Below are 24,225 nucleotides of genomic sequence, written 5' to 3'. Positions count from 1 at the left end.
CCTTTCCATCTCTCTCTCATAACTCCTCTTTTCTCATATTTCACTTATTTATTAAATTTTGGAACTTTTTAAGAATCAGAAATTGAACTTTTAAAAATAATTTTCAACAAAAATTAAAATAATGAAGATTTCCAACAAGAGTCATGAGTCCTCACAAGGCAAAGACTCCACCGCCTTTAATTTCTTCTCGATAGCATAAAAAGCAGTGGTTTAAAAATCATGGCCTTTGATTGGATATTGATTGTGCATGAAAGAAATAAGGGGGAAAAAGAAAAGAGAAAAGAAAAGAGAAGTTGAACAACAAAAAACTTTAACCCAAATACATAGTTAAAATAAGGCATTCATAATTTTTTTAAAAAAATTACTATTTCAAATATTTAAATAATGTTAATACACAAATATCACCTTCCAGTTTAAAGATAAATATTTTAATCAACTACGAGAAATTAAAAAAAGAAAGATTTTCCCTAAAAATTAATAAAATCATGTCTTCTCTTCAAGTCTCTCAATTTGTAATGCAAGCTAACAACCATTGCTCAAATTCAAAAACCAAACTTGGCTTCTATTTATTTAACAGAAAAATATTTTTCAAAAAAAAAATATTTTCCAGTACCTCTTACTAATTCAAAGCTAAAAATTCAGGATTTATGAGCCAGGATGTAAACAATAAACTAAATTGTCGAGTATGAGAAAAGGAGATCGTCAAAACTAATCAATACAAAACAGCTGGATCCCATGAAAGGGCCACCATTCCCAAGCAATTAGGCAAATAATTAGCCAGGCTCGAGAACAAAATCCACAGCATTATAGTGTTCATTTCTTTGCTCAATAACACACAACTATGACCTTGAGGAAAAATATGACTCTGAAAAAGGAGAAAAAAAAAATTGACCTGTTCTTGGCAGCTCCACCTTATCACAATAGTACAAGTTGCTCGCCTCAAAGGTTTTGGACAGGGCATTATGATGCGAAAGAAAGCACAAAAGTTCAAGTGGATACAGATGCTCAAGTATTTCGCGCAATAGAATTCTACACTTACTAAAACAAACTCTTGCAATCCTCAATATAAGATTCCTGTGAATCTAATATAACTTGTGGATTTGGACTATAACTAACAGTCCCCATTGCTGCATCGAATACAGCTTTCTGATATCTATCATCTTCCATCTTCTTAAGGACCTCTTTCACCACTTTAAAGTCCAATCCCCCAGCCAAAACTAGTTTGCCAATTATTTCACCAAAATTGTTAGGTGCTTTTGGCAGATCAATGCCAATATCATCTAACAACGAACCATAGAGCAAGCACCCAGTACCTATGTCTCTAGCTGTGATAACGTTCTTGGACAACAAATATCCAAGAAGTTTGGCAACTAATTCTACACATGGTGGGTTTTCCTCCAAGGCAAGGGAGATGGCTTCCTTCACAACTTCAGGATGGTAGGTTGGAGACTTCAGTTCCTCCACACACTGTAACGCTTCATCCAGAAGTCGTGCATTGAAATATTCCTTCAAAAGTGATACAGTTTTCCTCCCAAGTTCCTCGGGATTTAAGCTTACAGCTGAAGCCGCTGGTTTCTCAACAGAGGGAGCAACATAAGGAGCAGGTGAAGTTTTAGCAGGTGCAGGGACTTGAGCAGGAAGCTCATTGCCCGAACCAACACCGTAAGGGCGAGGAGAAGGGCCACTACTTCCTTGCAAGAGGGCACTACTCTTTCCACCTATAAACCCACCACTACCCTGAGGTAACAGCCTTGTGTTAAGAGATGTTGACTTATTGTACATTGGTGATGAGACACGTCCTGTATGCTGCATAGTTGATCCATCACCCCTTGGCATTGAGCGGGTCTTGGGTACCTCCCAATTATCATTATCCATTCCAGGCATTCCAGGCATCCTCCTAGTTCCTGGCATGCCGGGCATCATACCCCCTGCACCAGGTCGGTTAATGGGAAAGACCCCAGGGCCAGCAGTCCCTGGAGCAGCAGAAATAACACCACGATTATTTCTAATACTTGAAGTAGCACCTGGACGCAATCCAAGATTTTTCTCAGCCTCAGAATGTATCTCAGTGATGGTTTTGGCTTTGACCTGCAATAATAAAAGGATACATATTAATAAGCATGTGATGTCCAACTAACAAATGGTAACTGATGGAACGAAACCCCACCTCTTCACGTCTAGGGATCCAGTTGTTCGCACGCAGATCGAGAACATCACGAATCATGAACCTAAGTCGGGGAGCCAGCTGAGGGTTTGATGAAAGTTCCTTCACTCGAAGGAAGTATATATCATTTATACGTTGCGATTTCGCACTCTCATCAAGTTGCTTCCCAATAGTGTTAAAGAACTGACATATGGCCTCAACATTTTCTTCAGCAGGACAAATTTTGGTATCAGGCCCCAAAAGTTCCTGTTCATATAGCAACCAACATAAGAAATCCCAGAAAAGAAAAAGGAATTGGATTGAAAGAGAGAGAAAGGGAAACAGCAAAGACCCTATTTCATTGCCTAATCAGGGAAGAAAGATGATTTTCAATTCTAACCTTAACAATGTGATGAACAATCTTCTCAGGAACCATCTTCTGCTTCAGGAGCTCTCCAATCAAACGGATGTTTCCAAGGGTACGAAGCTTGACCAATCTTTCTTTATCCCTGCGTTCAAGCTCCTGCTCTGGAGCTGTCATCTGCCGAACTTCCTGTCTCAACTTGTCAGCTCCCTCGAATGCCTCCTGGCAGTTATTCAGGAGAACTCGCTTGAATGTGATTTCTTTCCCACCTGGTTCTTCTGATGGGAATGGAGGGAGCTTTTCATTTAGATCAGAGCACAGCTGAGCATACATAGGACAAAATGTAGGCTCCAGCACAGCCTTCTCAAATATAAGCTGGATCACACCCTGTATGACAAGTTACCATGAGTACATCTGGAAATTGCAAGACATCTAACTGGTGAAAACAAACAAAAGAAAAAGTAAAGGAAAAAACAGAAACTAACCTTTAAAATATCGGCTGATGTAATGCCAGAGTCAATAAGTTGACCCTTGAGAAGATCGAATTTCTCAGGGGTAAGCTTGTTCAATATACTGCACAAAAAAGTAACTTTGTTTAGGACAGGGCACTACTGCAATATAAAAATCACATCACATACTGGCCTTGCAAACTCCATTAACATTCAAAATATGGATTGCGTCAGCCGTCAAGACAACTTACTGTGGGAAAAGATTAAACAGCAGAAGGAATCAAACATACAGAAAGGAATTAAGAACATAAAGGTTGTATTCTAGGAGTCCATAAGAAAACTGTTTAGTAATTAGTGAGCAGAGAAGAAACAATAAAAAGACAGATACTCTCAAAATTCAAAGCCACATCCAATATTTGTGAACCCAGGAAATATACCATGCACCAAGTAATGGTCCCCTAACCTAAAAATAGTTATCATAAAAAAGACAACCATCTTTATAAGCAAAAAATGACAAGATGGTATACAATCTTCTGCATATAGAAATTTTTAAAGAAGTACACAAAGAAGATAACAGAAAAACGGTGGCCTAAGCCATTCTTCTGGCTTGCGATGAGATTCTACTTGAAGCAGTCAATTATAGCAAGTGACCATCTATATTCTATGACTATTGTACTGCATAAATACAATTAACTATGATCATGAGATGTCTGCATGACTGTTTTTCATTTGCCAGAGATTTTAATTGCTGAAGAAGGCATATATAACATTCAAACATATGGGTTGAAACTTCTATGGAAACCATGTTCATTCAGAAGTTCTATCTTAAACAAATTACCATATAAGATTCAGGATCATTTAGCTCTTTGAGGATAGCATACAGGAATTTAATGTTTAAAGGATCAAATAATTATTATTTACAAAGACTGCTAACATGTACACACTTCCAGGACAAAAATCCAAGATTTATGCATTCCATGAACAATCCATGCTCAATAATGCAGAGATCACATAAAAAATGGTGCAATGAATTACCCTTTTACAGTCTTCAAGACTCGTTCCTTATCAGATAGATTCCCCTTTCTAGCTGACCATGGAACCTCAGCCTTCACTAAAGCTGGAGCAGGACCCCCCTGGTTTCCAAAATAAAATATGGTTTCAGAACTAAAGTCAATGCACATGCCCATAAAAGGCACAATTTTGCAGCAAAAATAATAATGATAACACCAATAACACGTATAACATGCATTATAATTCAAGTAGGGTTACAGACAAAGAAGTAAACAAATATCAGCAGAGAAGAACAGTGACATAATTAATGCAATATGGAGAACCAACTACAGCAATATTTAAGCTACCTTGTTCTTCAAATCAAAGAAGCCATGATTTTCTCATGCCATGGACTCATTCACAGCTTCTTTTATGCCAAAAGATATTATTATTTCAAAGCAGTATTACATAAACATAAAGTAAAAAGGTGGAGCTTCTGTACTCTTAAAATCCAGCAACAACGATATGATAGAACTGTTCTTTTGAAGATGAAATGGTTCATCACTAGTATATCTAAATTGAATTTCTCATGCCAAGACATTTCATAATAACTCCTATAAAAAAGGATTATAGCAATGCAATGTATTTGAAGAATTTGTTAACCATACTTCATGTCTCAATATGACATGCTATTTATTTAAACAATTTCAATCTAATGGCCAAAGCAAACCCAAACAACAACAGAAGGGAAAAGTAACAAAGAATGGCATCACAAATGGAGCTCAACTTTCAAATTCCCATCTCAGTATATCAGAGCATGTGTCAAACAAAGATGCATCCGCTTTCACAAACCAATACAATCCATGTGAACTAAATTTTATTGTATCAGCAAAAATAAAAATACAATTTCTGGATTCATAAATAATAGTTTCAAGACAACACGTGAACAAGAGCATGAACACGATGATACCGATTGATTGGAGGAGATTTGTGCTCTTGCAAATTGGGAATTGAGTTGGTCCTGACGATTAAATTGACTTGTATCAGGCTGTCTGGAGTCATATCGCCCTCCCAAGTCCCTGTTTTCTCGAAGAGAATCCCAGGACCTCTCCTCTCCAGATGAAGAAAATTGTGCAGTACGACCACGCCAATCACGATTGTCTGGCTCTGAATAACGACTTTGAGACTGATTTGGTGTCTGGGTAGAGAAAAAATAATAATTATTCTAAAAGCTGACAACTCAATGAAATCAGAAAATTCATCAGTCAATCCATTGACCACTTTGATTACAGCAATTGACGAACCTTAAATAAACATTGGATAAAAGCAAAGACATGTAAAAGAGAACCAACACCATGTCACCATCTTACCAAATTTAACAATTTTATAAAACCCTAAAGCCATCCTTCATGCAAAGGGGAAAAATTAAAAATATAAAGATGCGAGCAAATCAAAACAGGAAAGAAACTCACATTGATTTCTCCACGACCCCAGCTTTGATCTTCACCAAAAAGCTCACCTTCAATTTCTCGTTTGATTTTTAAGATCTCATCAGATATCACAACAGCCTTTGAGAAATAATGGCCAAGGGATACATGAGGAAATGCATAAACCATAAGAAACATGTAACTGATATGAATCTCCAGAAAACAACATCTCACAACATAAATGCTCTATGTTTAATCACCAAGATGAACATCTGAAGAGAGTATTTGTGAAAATTACATCTTAAAGCTTAACTGTAAAAAGCCAAAAAAAAAAAAAGAAAGGAGTAAAGTTGAAATTTAAAAAAAGGGAAATACAGGAGATAGTGGGGGAAAGTTTCCAATTAATTTACCATTGTTTTGATGCTTCATCCCAGTGATTAGAGTCATAGGAATCAACTCATATGAGATACAGGGAAAATTAAATCTACCTAGAAAGATTCTACTGCATTGTTTAATAACATCCCAGGCATACAATAAAAATTATTACCTCTCTGAGTTGCACCAGCTGGTCTCTTGTGTACCTCACTCGGTCATGAGTCTCAAATCTTGAGTCTCCAGTCTAACAACAAAACATAAGATAGGGAAGTTTAGGAACTTCAATAATATATTACCAAGTTCAATAGGCAACAATCAAAATCCAAAAAACCAAGTCCAATAACAACTGAATTGAACAAAACAGACAGCTTGGCTTGCAAGTCTGAGACGCCCTATTACAAGATATGCCATAAATCATACATAAAACTAATGCCTTGATTTATAAAATAACTTCAAACATATATTTGCCTCTCTTTAATAAAATTAGAACATACAATGCAGAAAAGTTTAAGAACATGCATATCATACCAAGTCAAAAGGAACTGCATAGCCTCTGAACATACTCGTGATGAATGGTTAAATTGAAATTGCAATGTATATTATCTTTGTCGATTTGGGATTTACAATAGCAATAAACAAAATTCGTGCTAACAAAACTTATACATATACTTGCCAAAGCTTTCAAAAAAAAAAAAATATTTCCATTCTTTTTAACATATAGCGAATTCCAGCTACATCCTCTAAAATAAATAAGTAAATAGGACAGAACTTGACCCTGGGCTACCACCTAACAAAGAAACCTCAAAACGTCAAACTTCTCTTGGATCTTGTGGGCATGATGCATTCTATCATTCTATCACCGTCCAACTATATTTACAATCCATAAAAATTAAAATGTTAGCAGGTCCTTTATGGGCAATCTGAAACTCACTACAAGCCCACCTAAAGCCTACATATTGATGTTGGTCCATATTTACAGCAGGTACACATATCAAGTGGCCCACCAAGAATTAGGACACCTGAACAATTATGAATAGCAACATTCAATCTTTTGAAGTTCTTATTCTTGAGGGGAAAAAACAGTCAATTCCAAACAAAATCCTTATAGAAGAATTCCAAGGAACAATAATGCAACTACATTGTAGAATCTTTAAGGCAATACTTAACGTGTTCCGCTTTTAAATACCTGTCTCAAGCACTAGCTTCATATAAAAAGAAAATAACACAAAAGATGGATTGCAAAAGCAATCTCAAATCCATTCAGAAGTAAACAAGGTCCATGCTTTTTTTTTATTGTATTGTTATTATTGAAGTATCTACTAATGAATAAATATTCCCAAAATATATAAATAATAAAATTAAGCTCATAATATGAGATAAATCATCACCGACATCAATCCCAGATCCCTTACTTTTGAAAGTCCAATGCAGAAAAGGAACCTTTCCTAAAACCCACGGTAAAATCTATTGCATACAATCAAACAAAGCTTATCTCTATGTTCCAACAGGTCCAGATCCAAGCATAAACAATATTTTTTTTTTACAAAAAAAAAGAGAGAAATCGTAAAAGATAACAACCTTTAGAGGAGCACCGCCATGAGGACGCAAAAGAGGGAGATCACCAAAAGAGATAGAAGAAGAAGAAAGTGCAGAAGAAGAGGAGGACTCCAAGCGTGGATTAAAGAGTCTGCTCCCTCGACCACCACCAGGTCTCAAGCTCAACACCGTTTGATCACCTTGCTGCATACCTCGATCTTTCACTCGCAGACAAAATCTCCACCGCCCAAACCAAATTAGATTCAGCTACAATAATACCTGCTGAATCAAGATTGACTCCTATATAGAACAGATACTAAGGAAAATTTAATAATAATAATATGATTATAGAGAGAAAAGTAAAGGATTGATTTTTGAAGAAATAGAAAGAAGGTGAGTTTGGCGGAGAAGAGAGGAGAGGTGCGTGGATTTTCTCTCTCTTCTGCGGAGAACAGAGACGAGAAGAGAGGAGAAAGAGTATGTGAGGCCGGTGGGGGCAGGGAAATACAAACCCTACTTTAGGTGAGTGTTTCTGGCTTTTTTTATATATTTATATATATATTTTTTTTATTTTTTTATATAATTAAAAATAAAAATATTTTTCTTTTTTCTTTTTTTAGTCTGAGGTTTTTCCTTTTCCTTCTGCACGTTGAAGTGACAGCTATTTACAAAATTGTCCTTTGCAACTTGAAGATATCCCCTATGAAGATAAGACTACGGTATACATTGACGTCTTTACCCTCATTTTTATGTCGGAGTCAGTGACTTGGATTAGATGATGTTGCGTGGTAAACTAGTAATATTATTGATGGATGCAACCTTTCCATTTAGGTGGTCAAAATATTTATTAATGTAATATTTATGTTAAATAAAAATAAAATATATATTTAATAAATTAAAATTTAGTATAATTATATTTTAATCAGAATTAAATTTAATAAAAATATAATTATAAATTATTAAATTTAAATTAATAAAAAAATCAACTCAATTTTTTTAAAAAAATAAAAAATACTAAACTTAATATTATATTAAGAATATATTCATATTCAACTTATTCATATTTAACTTCCTTCAAAAATTAATATTTCAAAAGATATCAATTTCTTTCGGCCTCCTTTAAATTCATTATTAGATTATAGAGGGAGCAGTATTCGGTTCAAATCGAAAAAATCAATCGAATCGAATTGATTTAAAATTTTAGTTCGATTTTTTATATATTTCGATTCGGTTCGATTTTTAATTTTAAAAATTTCGGTGATTTCAATTCGGTTCGATTTTGATAAAAAAAAAATCAAACCGAATCGATTAGTAATAATAATATGTTTTTTAATAATATAGAGAAATTAAATTATATTAAAATTAAAATATTTTAATTAAATTTTAAAATATTAAAAATAAAGTGTAAAAAATAAAAAAATTATTAAAATTCGATCACCTACATGAATCCAACACCTATTTCCTCTAAAACTATTAAGGTTTTAGAAATTCAATCACCTACATTCCCTTAGGGTATGTGTTTGTCTTTGTATAGTTTTGACTTTTTAGTGATGAAATGACTTTTTTTTTTTGCTAATACAGAGTTTTTTAAAATTATTTATGCATTTCTTATTTATTTTTTTTTATCTTTCAAATCTACACTTCACAGTAGAGGGCTCGAGTTGTTGATATGATGGTTGAGCTTCCTTATGGAGGCTTTGGATGGTTGCTGTAACAGCCCGCTTACCGGACCATCACCGGCACTAGGATCCAGATCGGCTTAAGGCCGCCGGGACCCGTAGTAAGCCTACTGTCAACGCTGTGTACATGATAAATCCCATACATGATCATACTTAAGCTTCAAACTGTTACTTACTCTCTTTTTATTTTTCTTTTCTTTCTTTGCTTGACTATCTTTTCTTTTCTTGAAACTTTTCTCATCCACTAAGCCTGGACTATGCATGCTCTGTCTGTATGCACTCGAAGAGTGATACCTGCTATGGTACCATACAGTAACTACAGAGATAGAACGACTACCATGCACCAAGCCTAGCGCATCATAACAACATTATCTCAATTATACAATGATCACGTACAAAGGGATAAACATACTCTAGGGCCAAGCACAATTCTATAACTCAAAACATAACTTGCTATTACATCATTTCTATACATTACATAAACTCTGTACTGTACATCCTTATCATGTCCACTATTCTATACTATTACATATGCCTTTACCCTTGCTTTCTCTTTCTCTTTCTCTTCTCTGAGGCCCTGAAAAATGGGGTTAGGGAGAGGGATGAGCTGCTAAAGCCCAGTGAGCGGAATCTATAAAAAATCACATTTAAAACATGCTATCATATGATGCATCACTGCACAAACATTTCACATCTCGGATTGGACATGATCCCAAAACTCCCTCTGTCAGTGCCCGGCCCCCAAAGGAGCTCACACAGGTCTTTCACTCACTACTCATGGTGCCCGACCCTATAAGGGCTCTCACAGGACTCATCCAAGGTAAATGCCCGGCCCCCAAAGGAGCTCACACAGGACATACAATAATGACAGACTTATGGGCTATTGAGATCGCCTCGGTCCAATCCACATATACAAGTAATAATGCAATGCATCATCTTGGTGAATACTAATGCAAAGCATCCTACATAAACATGGCATTAATGATGCATGAATCATGCTAAAACAGTCTTTAACTTTGAAAATAAAGTTCTGTTCCACTCACCTCTGTCAAGGGCAGTCTCTGTAACTTTAACTCTGTGGGCCTCCTTGGTCTCTCGGGTCCGTACCTACACAGGTGGACTCAAATGAGGACCACACTTACTTAAACATAACTCTTAATATCTCCCCAAAACCCCTCTAAAACATCATAGGCATGCATGGAAAAATGGGCAAAAGAAGGCTGGACTGGGCACTTTCGGCGGCTGGTTCGGCGGCCGAAACCTCCCTCCAGAGACGAAACTCATGCATGTTCGGCGGCACCTTCGGCGGCCGAAAGTCTCGTCCAGAGACGAAACTCATGCACTTTCGGCGGCCAAACTCCCCCTTTCGGCGGCCGAAAGCCTCTTTCTCACCCAAAAGCCTAGCTTTCGGGGGCAAGGTTTGGCAGCCGAAACTGCCTCCACAAGGGGTTCGGCGGCCGAACCTTGCTTCGGCGGCCGAACCTGGATTCTCCAGAAAGGCAGAATCCGAGCACAACTCATGCTCTCAGCCTCCAAAATCCTATCAAACACCCATAACATGCATACCAACACTTCTCAACTCACAAAGAACATAACTCATGCATATAGAGGCCTAAAAACGAGCTCAAGCCTCAAAACAACAACAAAACTCATATGATCAACATATGCTCAAACTCATGTTTATACCCCCAAAACATGCCATAAAACTCTCTAAAACTCTTCAAACTTGCCTTAAACATAAGGGGAGGTGAGGATCCATGCTTACCTCTTGAAGAACTAGAGGATTGATGATCCAAACTTGGAGATGGGGGAAAACTCACTCAAAATCTCCAAGTGCTCAACTTTGCTTTCTTTTGCTCAAAACTCTAAAACAAAACCCAAATCAAGTTAAAACATGCAAGATTTGAGGAAAACATGAGAAATCACACCAAGGAGAGCTTGAACCTACCTTTGACCCAAAAACAGAGTGTTTAACACTCAAGTCTCGGGCAAAGGGACTTTTGTAGTGACCAACCGACTCTCCTTCGGCGGCCTAACGTGCATGCAAAACCATGCAACTTTCGGCGGCCGAACTTCACTTTCGGCGGCCGAACCTGGCTTTTGTCCCCTTGGCCTTTTCATTTCCAAAACTCAATTTTCTTAACTCAAAACATGCAAACATGATAAAAAAACACTTAAAAAAAACATCTTAAAAACCTTTCTTCTACCCTTAGGGCAAGCTCCGACATCCTCGAATCCCGACTTCCAACGGAAAATCCGCCGGAACGTAAGAATTCCGATACCGGGGTCTAGCCGGGTATTACATTCTCCCCCCCTTAAGAACATTCGTCCTCGAATGTTCCTCTCTAACTCAAAACAAAGTACAAACAGAACAGAACACAAAGCACATAAAGAACAAAAGAAGCTAACACTCACCTCAAAAGAGATGGGGGTACTGTTGGAGCATAGACTCCCGTGTCTCCCAGGTGCACTCTTCGATGTTATGGTGGTTCCAGAGGACTTTCACCATCGGGATCTCCTTGTTCCTTAGCTTTCTGATCTGAGTGTCAATGATCCGCACTGGTTGTTCTACATACGTGAGATCACCTAGGATCTCCACATCTGGTTCACTGAGAACCTTACTCGGATCTGACACAAACTTCCTTAGCATCGAAACATGGAAGACTGGATGGATTCTTTCCATAGACATAGGCAAATCAAGCTTATACGACACATTTCCGACCTTCTGCAAAATCTCAAAAGGCCCGATGTACCGTGGAGCCAGCTTACCTTTCCTCCCAAAACGAACCACCCCTTTCATTGGAGACACCTTCAACAAGACCAGATCCCCCTCCTCAAACTCTATGTGCTTCCTGCGAACGTCTGCATAGCTCTTCTGCCGACTAACAGCAGTCTTGAGCCTCTCTCTGATAATGGGCACCACCCTGTTCGTGATCTCTACTAACTCAGGTCCTGCTAGGGACCTTTCTCCAACCTCTTCCCAACAAACTGGTGATCTGCACTTCCTCCCATACAGAGCTTCATATGGAGCCATCCCTATGCTAGCATGGTGACTATTGTTGTAGGCAAACTCCACTAAGGGTAGATGCTGCCTCCAAGAACCACCAAAATCTAGCACACACATTCTGAGCATATCTTCTATGGTCTGGATGGTCCTCTCTGACTGTCCATCAGTCTGTGGATGGAAAGCAGTGCTGAAGTCTAACCTCGTGCCCATAGCCTCTTGCAGACTTCGCCAAAACCTGGAGGTAAACTGGGGTCCTCTGTCAGACACTATAGAAACAGGAGCCCCGTGCAACCTCACAACTTCCTCAACATATACCTGCGCTAGCTTGTCCACAGAGTAGCCACTCCTGACAGGAATGAAGTGAGCAGATTTAGTCAGTCTATCCACTATCACCCATATGGAGTCTAGTCTGTTGGACGTCGCCGGTAACCCCACTACAAAATCCATGGCTATGTTCTCCCATTTCCATTCTGGAATCGGCAGTGGGTTAAGCATTCCAGCCGGCTTCTGGTGCTCTAGCTTCACCCTTTGACATATCTCGCAGGCTGACACAAACTGTGCCACTTCTCTCTTCATCGCTGGCCACCAATATACTTTCTTCAAATCTTGATACATCTTGGTGGCTCCAGGGTGAATGCTGTATCTCGCATTATGAGCTTCCCTCATAATGTCTCCTTTTAAACTGATGTCATCTGGTACACATAGTCTATTCCCGTAGCGGAGAATCCCTTGGTCATCGAATCTATATTCTTCACTCTTGCCTGACTGAACAGTCCGGGCAATCTTGACCAACTCTGGATCCTCATGCTGTTTCTGGGCCACCTGCTCCAGAAACACGGGGGTAACTCTCATCTGTGCAAGCAAAGCACCTGTACCAGTTAACTCTAACTGTAGCCCTTCCTCAACTAGCCTGTAAAAGTCCTTCACCACCGGCCTCCTCTCTGCTGCAATGTGAGATAAACTGCCTAGTGATTTCCGGCTTAAGGCATCGGCTACAACATTTGCCTTTCCCGGATGATACTGGATCCTGCAATCATAATCACTGAGCAGTTCTACCCACCGTCTCTGCCTCAAATTTAACTCTCTCTGACTCAGGATGTGCTGTAGGCTCTTATGATCTGTAAAGATCTCACATTTCACCCCATAGAGGTAATGCCTCCACATCTTGAGTGCAAAGATAACAGCTGCCATCTCAAGATCGTGTGTAGGATAGTTCAGCTCGTGCTTCTTCAGCTGTCTAGAAGCATAAGCTATCACTCTGTCATTCTGCATTAACACACAACCTAATCCCACTCGGGATGCATCACAAAACACTGTGAAGTCTTCATCACTAGTAGGCAGAGCTAACACCGGTGCTGAAGTTAATCTTCTCTTTAGCTCTTCGAAACTCTCTTCACATTGGTCCGACCATGTGAATCTCTGGTTCTTTCTGGTTAATCTGGTCATAGGAGCCGCTATCTTGGAGAAGTCCTGAACGAACCTCCTGTAGTAGCCTGCTAAACCCAAGAAACTCTTGACCTCAGTCACTGTGGTGGGTCTAGGCCAGTTGGCTACTGCCTCAATCTTCTTGGGGTCCACTGCTATACCTTGATCTGACACTACATGCCCCAAGAATGAAATGCTCCTTAGCCAGAACTCACACTTGGAGAACTTGGCATATAAACCATGCTCTCTCAAGGTCTGCAGGACTATCCTCAGATGATGGGCATGCTCCTCTGCATTCCTGGAATACACCAAGATATCATCGATGAAGACAATAACAAAGTGATCCAGATACTCTCTGAAAACTCGATTCATGAGATCCATGAATGCTGCAGGGGCGTTAGTCAACCCGAACGGCATGTAATACCCGGCTAGACCCCGGTATCGGAATTCTTACGTTCCGGCGGATTTTCCGTTGGAAGTCGGGATTCGAGGATGTCGGAGCTTGCCCTAAGGGTAGAAGAAAGGTTTTTAAGATGTTTTTTTTAAGTGTTTTTTTATCATGTTTGCATGTTTTGAGTTAAGAAAATTGAGTTTTGGAAATGAAAAGGCCAAGGGGACAAAAGCCAGGTTCGGCCGCCGAAAGTGAAGTTCGGCCGCCGAAAGTTGCATGGTTTTGCATGCACGTTAGGCCGCCGAAGGAGAGTCGGTTGGTCACTACAAAAGTCCCTTTGCCCGAGACTTGAGTGTTAAACACTCTGTTTTTGGGTCAAAGGTAGGTTCAAGCTCTCCTTGGTGTGATTTCTCATGTTTTCCTCAAATCTTGCATGTTTTAACTTGATTTGGGTTTTGTTTTAGAGTTTTGAGCAAAAGAAAGCAAAGTTGAGCACTTGGAGATTTTGAGTGAGTTTTCCCCCATCTCCAAGTTTGGATCATCAATCCTCTAGTTCTTCAAGAGGTAAGCATGGATCCTCACCTCCCCTTATGTTTAAGGCAAGTTTGAAGAGTTTTAGAGAGTTTTATGGCATGTTTTGGGGGTATAAACATGAGTTTGAGCATATGTTGATCATATGAGTTTTGTTGTTGTTTTGAGGCTTGAGCTCGTTTTTAGGCCTCTATATGCATGAGTTATGTTCTTTGTGAGTTGAGAAGTGTTGGTATGCATGTTATGGGTGTTTGATAGGATTTTGGAGGCTGAGAGCATGAGTTGTGCTCGGATTCTGCCTTTCTGGAGAATCCAGGTTCGGCCGCCGAAGCAAGGTTCGGCCGCCGAACCCCTTGTGGAGGCAGTTTCGGCTGCCAAACCTTGCCCCCGAAAGCTAGGCTTTTGGGTGAGAAAGAGGCTTTCGGCCGCCGAAAGGGGGAGTTTGGCCGCCGAAAGTGCATGAGTTTCGTCTCTGGACGAGACTTTCGGCCGCCGAAGGTGCCGCCGAACATGCATGAGTTTCGTCTCTGGAGGGAGGTTTCGGCCGCCGAACCAGCCGCCGAAAGTGCCCAGTCCAGCCTTCTTTTGCCCATTTTTCCATGCATGCCTATGATGTTTTAGAGGGGTTTTGGGGAGATATTAAGAGTTATGTTTAAGTAAGTGTGGTCCTCATTTGAGTCCACCTGTGTAGGTACGGACCCGAGAGACCAAGGAGGCCCACAGAGTTAAAGTTACAGAGACTGCCCTTGACAGAGGTGAGTGGAACAGAACTTTATTTTCAAAGTTAAAGACTGTTTTAGCATGATTCATGCATCATTAATGCCATGTTTATGTAGGATGCTTTGCATTAGTATTCACCAAGATGATGCATTGCATTATTACTTGTATATGTGGATTGGACCGAGGCGATCTCAATAGCCCATAAGTCTGTCATTATTGTATGTCCTGTGTGAGCTCCTTTGGGGGCCGGGCATTTACCTTGGATGAGTCCTGTGAGAGCCCTTATAGGGTCGGGCACCATGAGTAGTGAGTGAAAGACCTGTGTGAGCTCCTTTGGGGGCCGGGCACTGACAGAGGGAGTTTTGGGATCATGTCCAATCCGAGATGTGAAATGTTTGTGCAGTGATGCATCATATGATAGCATGTTTTAAATGTGATTTTTTATAGATTCCGCTCACTGGGCTTTAGCAGCTCATCCCTCTCCCTAACCCCATTTTTCAGGGCCTCAGAGAAGAGAAAGAGAAAGAGAAAGCAAGGGTAAAGGCATATGTAATAGTATAGAATAGTGGACATGATAAGGATGTACAGTACAGAGTTTATGTAATGTATAGAAATGATGTAATAGCAAGTTATGTTTTGAGTTATAGAATTGTGCTTGGCCCTAGAGTATGTTTATCCCTTTGTACGTGATCATTGTATAATTGAGATAATGTTGTTATGATGCGCTAGGCTTGGTGCATGGTAGTCGTTCTATCTCTGTAGTTACTGTATGGTACCATAGCAGGTATCACTCTTCGAGTGCATACAGACAGAGCATGCATAGTCCAGGCTTAGTGGATGAGAAAAGTTTCAAGAAAAGAAAAGATAGTCAAGCAAAGAAAGAAAAGAAAAATAAAAAGAGAGTAAGTAACAGTTTGAAGCTTAAGTATGATCATGTATGGGATTTATCATGTACACAGCGTTGACAGTAGGCTTACTACGGGTCCCGGCGGCCTTAAGCCGATCTGGATCCTAGTGCCGGTGATGGTCCGGTAAGCGGGCTGTTACAGATTGGTATCAGAGCATAGGGCCTCTAGAGTACGGTGTGCTGAGCTAAGATGCTCAGGGATTAGAGATATCTCACATCGGAAAGAGGTTGTTTTAGAGGGCAAGCACAATAGGAAGATCATGTCCACTAGGATAGGATGTTGAGTCCTGTCTTGATGTGTAATGCCATGACTTTATGCATGTGCATTTAATGCTTGCTATGATATGCTATGCTATGAGTTGAGGGTTCATGTTTTTACATGGATCATATGATGCTAAAGTGTATGTTATGTTTTCAGAAGCTAAAATGAGAGGAACCCGTCGATCAGCTAGATTGACTGGAGCTCCGCCCGAGAATGAGGGTATGGAAGGGCGTCCCCCTGCTTTGCCAAGAGCTATGTCCCAAAGGGCAGGCAGAGAAAGATCATCAAGGGACCCTAGAAGGTCGTTTGATGAAAGCAGGAGGGAGACAGAACAGAGAAGAAGATCGAGTGATACAAGGGAAGAGATGGATGTGGATCCAAGAAGGGATGGAGGGTTAGGTGTTGGCACTACAGAGGAGGATGTGGGATCATCACAGGGAGGCGGTCAGGCCTCGAGGTATGGTTATCCACCCCACTATCAGCCCTACCCACAGGGCCCAGGATATTCGATGGGAGGTACATCGGATTATCCTAGTTTTCACCCATATCCCACATATATGCCTTATCCACCGTATTACCCCCCATATCCACCATATCCCATGTATCCACCCTCACCTTTTTATCCCAGTCCAGCATACTCTACACTAGAGAGTTCTGCACCTCCACCACCACCACCAGTGGTAGAACCAGAAGCCCCAGTTATCCAAACACCTCAACCTGGCCCATCTGTGAGGAGCAAGGTAAAGATGACTGATTACCTAAAGTTAGATGCTCCTAAGTACCAATCAGGAGATGATCCGTTTGAGTACATTAAAGCAGTCAAGATGATAGCAGATGAGTTAGGGGCAGATGATACCAGAGCCATTCAGATGGCAGGGTTCACTTTAAAATGTAAGAAGGCGAAGGAATGGTTTGGCGTCTATGTGGACCCCAGGTTGGATAACATGTCTTGGGAGGAGTTTGCTAATGAGTTTGCCGGATGGGCATTCCCAGATAGTTCGAAAGAGCTAAAGATGATTGAGTTTGAGCAGCTCAAGCAGACAGAGGATATGAGTATTGATGAGTTTACTGATAGGTTTATAGAGTTGCTGCGGTATGCAGGACAGGCCTATGATACAGAACAGAAAAAGGCCAGGAGGTATGCGATGAAACTGCATTCTAGATATTCCTCCTTGATCCATGCAGCCGAGAGGGAGAGTTTCCACACTGTGGTGGATTTAGCACGGAGGATGGAGGCTAGTGCCATTATACAGGGTACAGTGAAACAGCAGCCGGCACAGTCTTCAGGTTCTAAGACCCCAGGTAGGGGTAAGTCCGATCCCTCTTCACAGGGTGCAGCAACTTCCAGTGGTAAGAAGTGGAGTGGTTCCACTCAGAAGTCGAGGAAGAATAAGTTCTGGAACAAGATTAAAGCAGGTCTGGGATTGGGCAGTGGCATGAGTTCAGGTTCAGAGGTTCCAGTGTGTAGTAGGTGCGGTAAAGCGCACAGAGGAGTTTGTCGCTTTGGGATTACAGGATGTTACCGGTGTGGCCAGGAGGGACACATGGCTCGTGAGTGCCCTCAGGCATCTTTCACGGCACCATCCCAGCAGACAGCTCCAGTTAGCATGCCACAGCCACCGGCTTCAGTTATGACACAGGGCAGAGGCAGAGGGAGAGGGTCAGCCTCTTCATCTGCGGGTCCCCGAGGTGGAGGTCCGTCAGCTCCGGCGCGGATTTTCACGATGACACAGCAGGAGGCAAACACTTCTAACACCGTGGTGTCAGGTAATCTCCTCATTGGGTGTTTTGAAGTGTATGCTTTGTTAGACCCTGGTGCTTCGCATTCCTTTGTTGCTCCCAGAGCCATAGAGAGAGTGGGTTTGATGACGTCTGGGTTAGAGTGTCCCCTATGGGTCAGTGGCCCTAAGTGTGATCCATCGTTGGCAGAGACAGTCTGTCGACATAGTCCAGTGTTTATAGATGGTAGATGCCTTCCAGCTGACCTTGTGGTTCTAGAGTTGACAGATTTTGACGTCATTCTAGGGATGGATTGGCTATCTGCATATGGTGCTACCTTGGACTGTAGAGACAAGGTAGTTAAGTTCAGAGATGAGGATGGATCTGAGTTTGTCTTCAGAGGAGACAGGAGGGGCACGCCTAGAGGTCTGATATCAGCCCTACAGGCTCGTAGGTTGCTCCGGAGGGGATGTCAGGGGTATCTAGCTCATGTGAGAGAGCTAGACAGTCAGGTTAGGGACCCCAGTTCAGTGCCCGTAGTCAGAGAGTTCCCAGATGTGTTTCCAGATGAGCTTCCAGGACTACCACCTGATAGGGAAATAGAGTTCGAGATTGAGTTAGTGCCTGGTACTAGACCGATCTCTATTCCTCCCTACAGGATGGCACCAGCAGAGCTTAAAGAGTTAAAAGAGCAGCTACAGGAGTTGGTAGATAAGGGTTTCATCCGTCCAAGTACCTCACCCTGGGGTGCTCCAGTGTTGTTTGTCAGAAAGAAGGATGGCTCCCTTCGACTTTGTATCGACTACAGGCAGTTGAACAAAGTCACTACCAAGAATAAGTATCCTCTACCCAGGATCGATGATCTATTCGACCAGCTAGCAGGAGCAGGTTGTTTTTCTAAGATAGATCTGAGATCGGGCTATCATCAGCTGAGAATCAGGGAAGAGGATGTACCTAAAACAGCTTTCAGGACCAGATATGGGCATTATGAGTTCTTAGTGATGCTCAGAGGATTTGCAGCTATTGAAGGGAGGCACTTTGCATGCATTAAACAATTAGAAACTCAAGTAGCTATCATCATATCCAGTGACAGTCTATCTTCCAATTAAGAGCAAAGCCATGATCTCTTCCTCGTCCCTCCTAGATACCAAGCTTCCATAATTCAAAAATGAGTTCTTGGCTTCCGTTGTTTCTTTGTATTTTATGAGTTTTGGTTGTAGATTTACTATGGAGGAACATTTATATTATGACTTAGTTTCTTCTTATTTTTATTACGAGTGTAAATAAGTCAAATTATTCGGAAGTTATTTGAGATTTGTATCGATAAAAATTCGATCAGATTTAATTTTATTTTTAAACGAGTTAAGTTTAAATTTAATTTTAGATTCGGTTAGCAAACAAATCAAGTTTGAATTTCATAGCATTCGGTTCGTTAAAACTCATGAACTCGATTTGTTACGGAATTTATGAGCATAATTGCGAATAAACTCGTAAACAGTTTTGTTAAATAATCATTAATATTATAAAAAAACTAAATTTAAACATTGTATATACTTTTCATGAATAAAACTTAAATATTTTAAAATTCATGCCCTATATAATTTAATTATACTCTTAAAACTTATAAATATTTGGATCGTTTATTTTTTTAAGAGTTCATTTTTTATAAATTTGCAAACTAATATATATATATATATATATATATATATTTATTTATTTATTTAACTAAAATTATTTAGTTTTAAACTTATTATTTTTAAATTACAACTTATTATATATATAAATAAATTGAACGGTTTGTAAATTATTCGAGATTAAACTCAATAAAAATTTAATTCGTCTAAATTTATTTGCTAAACGAATTAAATTTAAGTATATTAATACTCGATTTGAATTTGAAACGAGTAAAATTCGAATTCGTTTGAGATTTAAAAAATTCTATCAAATTAAATTTAAATATTTTAAAATTCAGTTCGACTCAGTTTAATTTATTTATCCACTAATTTTTATGGTGGTTTCCTTCAGAAATAGTGAGAACAGCAATGTTATTTCTCTTGGATTTCTAAGGATAGGGATGGATTGATTTAATGGGGTATTTTAGTTCCATTTTGATTTGGTTTAACTAGAGTGTACTGAGTTTTGGCACTTGGGCTTGAATTGAGTTTTTTAGTTGTACCCATAGCTCCATTGAAACTTGTTTAATGTATTGTCTAGTAAAAAAAAAAAAAAAAAGTATATCAATATATTAATTTTTAAACTTATATTTTTTTTAGTCAAAAGGAATTTATTAACAATCAATTAAGAGAAAAGAAAACTTGATGCCCAAACTACCCTTATATCTTCACTGTTTTGCTAACTCACGTTTTTCATGGTATACTGGGATAGCTCTATAATCTATTCACAACTCCAAAACTAGCAAAACCTTTACTATCTACAACTCAAGATCGATGAATAAATCTATTAACAATTTACACAGAAATTGCAGAATTCGATATGAACATTGGGTTCTTTGTGATTGCTCCTGTCCACCAACTCTTCAATCCTCAATATAATTTCATTAGTTGGAGTTTTGATGGACCAAATTTTCAACGGACCAAATTTAAGGTCCTTATTGATGGATTTTTAGTGGAGCAAAGGAGAGAACAATAACTCATATCTTTTCTCTCTTAGCCATGAGTTTCTTCTTATTCTTCCTTTCCAAACATAATGACCACTTCATTCCTTCTCTATTATACCTTAGGTGTCTTTATTTCTTCAATCCGAATTTTATTTTTGTTGTTTCTTTTACAAATTAGGTTTAATTATGTTTTGGTATAGTGCGATATAAAAAAGAAAAAAAATGAAAATCACATTGAAAGAACAATAACTCATATCTTTTCGCTCTTAGCTATGTATTTCTTCTTATTCTTCCTTTCCAAACATAGTGACCACTTGATTCCTTCTCTATTATACCTTATGAGCCTTTGTTTCTTCAATCCAAATTTCATTTTTGTTGTTTCTTTTAGAAATTAGGTTTAATTATGTTTTGGTATAGTGCGATATGAAAAGAAAAAAAATGAAAATCAGATTGGATAAATTTCAAATTTCTCCATCTTGGTTTTTGTTTATATTTATTGAAAAACTTGAAAATTTCTAATTTCTAATGGGTTTATGTTTAAATCCATCACCAATTGGAGCTAATAGTGAGAATTGGAAATAGAAAAGCAGAAATAGCAAGAATACCGTGAACAACAAAAAAAGGATGAAGTTGTAAAAGAACATAGAGAGGGAAGAAGTTGTAGAAACAGTGTAATACTCAGCTAAACTTCAGCGTTGGAATTTCTATTTTTCGACGGAAATCTTCATTGGAATTCAAAATCTCGAAGCCGGAATGTGTAGAAGGGTAAAATGGGATTTTCATAAGGTGAAAATTTAAGTTTTGGCAAGATTTAAAAGTTCGGCTACTAAAGGTGGTCTCTCCAACCACTTATAAAAGGCCTCTAACCCGAAAATTGAGAGGTTTTTCCTCCATATTCGGACAGAGGTAAGCTCATGTCATGTTTTTATTGTTCTTGCTGTTTTTCTGACTTGAATTCTTTAGAAAATCCGTAAATTTTTATCTTGTCTTTGAAAATTCAAGTTAAAACTTCAAGTTATACCTCATGGAGAATCGTTATCATGGGCTAAATATATACCTATAATAGTAATTTTAGAAAAATAAAAAATAATGTTATTTTATAATATTTAATTAATGAATGAATTTTATTATAATATAATTATATATGTATTTTTTTATATGTATCACGGATTTAAATGCTGAAACAATAAAGAAAACTTTATTAAAATTTTAATTTAAAAATTTTCACATTTACTTTATTTGAATTATGAAATTTATATAAACCATCTAATAATTTAATTGTAATACCCGGCTAGAATCCGACATCGGGATTCCTGCCTTCCGGCGGAATCTAGGGTGTTGGATCTCTCTAGAAGGGTAAAATGTGTTTTCAAAAAGGTTTTCAAATGATTTTAAGGGTTTTAATGGAAATGAATTGAGTTTTAAAAAGAAAAGACCAAGGAGGCGTTTGCCAGGTTCGGCCGCCGAAAGTGAAGTTCGGCCGCCGAACATGGAAAGGCTTTGGGAGCGCCTTTGGCCTCCGAAAGTCTTGTTTGAACGAGCCAAGGTTCGGCCGCCGAAAGTCAGGTTCGGCCGCCGAACATGTATGAGTTTAGGGGGCACGTTAGGCCGCCGAAGGTCTTCGACCAGGCCACCTATAAAGGGCCCTCAGATCGGAAATGGGCGAGTTTTCTCCCCATTCTCGAGCTCATGTGAGTTCATGTCATCTCTTGGCCATTTTCATGTTTTCCTTCATCTCTTTCATGTTTTCATGAGCTCCATGGTTGTTTTGAAGAGTTTTGAAGCTTGAAAGGGAGTTTTGGGAGCTTGGAGATTTTGGAGCTTGGATTCTCCACACCTCCGAGTTTGAGATCACGCAACCCTCGATCTTCAAGAGGTTAGTGTAGATCTCTGCTTTTCTTTATGTTTTAATGAGTTTTAAGTAAGTTTATTGGAGTTTTAATGGGTAGAATGGCATGTTTAGGTTAGTTTATGCTCCTTGATGCATGTGGGAGTGAGTATGCATGATGGGGAGAGAGTATGTGAGGATTTGGGTTGTTTTGGATAGTTTTGGCCTATGTGGGTCATAAGCTATTTATGTATGCTTTGATGTTGTTTTTGGAGTTTAATCTAGTTATTAAGCTCCTTTGTGCATGGCTAGAGGTTTATGCATGTTTTGGTAAGGTTGGGTGCTTGTGTTGGGGTGTTTGGAAGGTTTGGGAGGCTGGAATGCATGAGAAGCTGAGTTCTGCCCTTCTGGGAAGAACTCAGGTTCGGCCGCCGAAGGTGGTTTCGGCCGCCGAAGGTGGTTTCGGCCGCCGAACCTGCCTTTGGATGCATGGTTTGGCCGCCTAACCTTGCCCCCGAAAGTTGAGTTTAGCTTGAAAGCAGACTTTCGGCCGCCGAAGTTAATGTTCGGCCGCCGAAAGTGCCTGACTTTCGTCTCTGGAGTGGGACTTTCGGCCGCCGAAGGTGCCGCCGAAGGTGCCCGAGTTTCGTCTCTGGAGGGAGGGTTCGGCCGCCGAAGGTGCCGCCGAAAGTGCCCTGTACAGCCTTTTCAAGGTTGTTTTCTATGCATGTTTAAGTGTTGTTCTAGAGGGTTTTTGGGGGTATGTTTATGAGTTGTTTAGAGTATGTTTGGCACCTCATTCGAGTCCACCTGTGTAGGATCGGACCCGAGGGACCGAGGAGGCCAGTAGTGCTAGCAGTTGCAGAGTTAGTCCAGCGTCTGCCAGAGGTGAGTAGAACTAAACTTAATCTTTTATGTACGAAATCTAATGCCTAAAGCATGTTCATGCATCATGATTATATGTAGTAGGTTGTTTGCATTAGTTCACGAATATGGCGCATTGCATTATTTGATGTTGATTCAGGAGGTTTGGACCAAGGCGACTTCAATAGCCCATTTCTGTCATTGAGTCTTGGGTAAGTCCTTTGAGAGCCGGACAAGTACATATAGGAAAGTCCCTGTGAGCTCTCTGTGGACTCGGTACCCTGTCATGTATGTGAAAGTCCTGTGTGAGCTCCTTTAGGGGAGCCGGGCACCGACAGAGGGATTTTTGAGGTCATGTCCGATCCTTGAGAGTAAAGGATGCTAGCAAAAAGGAACTCTCAAAAACAGTCCGTGGGGAATATTTATTTGCATGAACCCCGAGACGGACAAGATACAGTTATGTGATTTCTTTGTATTATGACGCATTTCATGAGAGCATGTAATTAATGAACTGTTTTCTATGTTTCTACTCACTGGGCTTTTTAGCTCACCCCTCTCCCCTAACCCCAGTTTTGCAGGTCAGAGGTAGGCCAGGAAGACGTCAAGGGTAAAAGTCTTGTAATAGTATTAACTTAGTACTTTTAGTGTGGACATGTATTCTAATTTGAGAAAATGTAATGTAAAGTATAGTAGAGTTATGTTTATGGATTAGTACTGTGCTTGGCCCTAAGATTTTGGTTAGTCCCTTTTTAATACATGATATAATGTTTTAAATGTTGAGTTGTGTTTGAACTAATCTTGTGGCATGTGTTGTTTACCACGCTATGGTAATGGATGAGGACCCTAGAGGAGGTCTTATGTTTGTGGTTTGATGCATGCACAGGTTAAGTTCTAGTTCTTTGGATGTGACTCCGGCTTGATGTATGTTGTGTTGACCCAGCTAGAGTTTTGATGAGGGCTCTAGTAGGGGGTCCTTTTATGTTTTCAGTTA

General features: G+C 39.7%; 1 protein-coding gene and 1 non-coding gene across 2 annotated transcripts; both read right to left on the bottom strand.

The window, feature by feature from the left end:
• Nucleotides 1-660: 660 nt before the first annotated feature.
• On the bottom strand, nucleotides 661-7,802 carry LOC110616980 (eukaryotic translation initiation factor). The gene is made up of 9 exons (XM_021759538.2): nucleotides 7,327-7,802; nucleotides 5,921-5,992; nucleotides 5,419-5,514; nucleotides 4,917-5,144; nucleotides 3,992-4,089; nucleotides 2,993-3,080; nucleotides 2,544-2,894; nucleotides 2,168-2,410; nucleotides 661-2,088 (listed from the first exon to the last, which is right to left on the bottom strand). The coding sequence occupies exons 1-9, from the start codon at nucleotides 7,492-7,494 to the stop codon at nucleotides 1,039-1,041; spliced, it is 2,394 nt and encodes a 797-aa protein (XP_021615230.1). The 5' UTR covers nucleotides 7,495-7,802; the 3' UTR covers nucleotides 661-1,038.
• LOC122723932 lies at nucleotides 6,641-6,745 on the bottom strand. Its single transcript, XR_006351127.1, has one exon. It is a non-coding gene; the product is annotated as a small nucleolar RNA snoR103 (small nucleolar RNA).
• Nucleotides 7,803-24,225: the final 16,423 nt, after the last annotated feature.

Source organism: Manihot esculenta, chromosome 6 (genome assembly GCF_001659605.2).
Source record: "Manihot esculenta cultivar AM560-2 chromosome 6, M.esculenta_v8, whole genome shotgun sequence".
In the NCBI taxonomy this organism is placed as follows: domain Eukaryota; kingdom Viridiplantae; phylum Streptophyta; class Magnoliopsida; order Malpighiales; family Euphorbiaceae; genus Manihot; species Manihot esculenta.
This window is presented reverse-complemented; position numbering and strand designations above follow the sequence as displayed.

Excerpts from the sequence above, each read along its gene's own strand:
- LOC110616980 (XM_021759538.2), bottom strand. The coding sequence starts at position 7,494 with ATGCAGCAAGGTGATCAAACGGTGTTGAGCTTGAGACCTGGTGGTGGT. Across the intron at positions 5,515-5,920 it reads AGCTGGTGCAACTCAGAGAG|GCTGTTGTGATATCTGATGA; the intron begins GTAATAATTTTT and ends TATTTCTCAAAG. Across the intron at positions 2,895-2,992 it reads CATCAGCCGATATTTTAAAG|GGTGTGATCCAGCTTATATT; the intron begins GTTAGTTTCTGT and ends CTTGTCATACAG.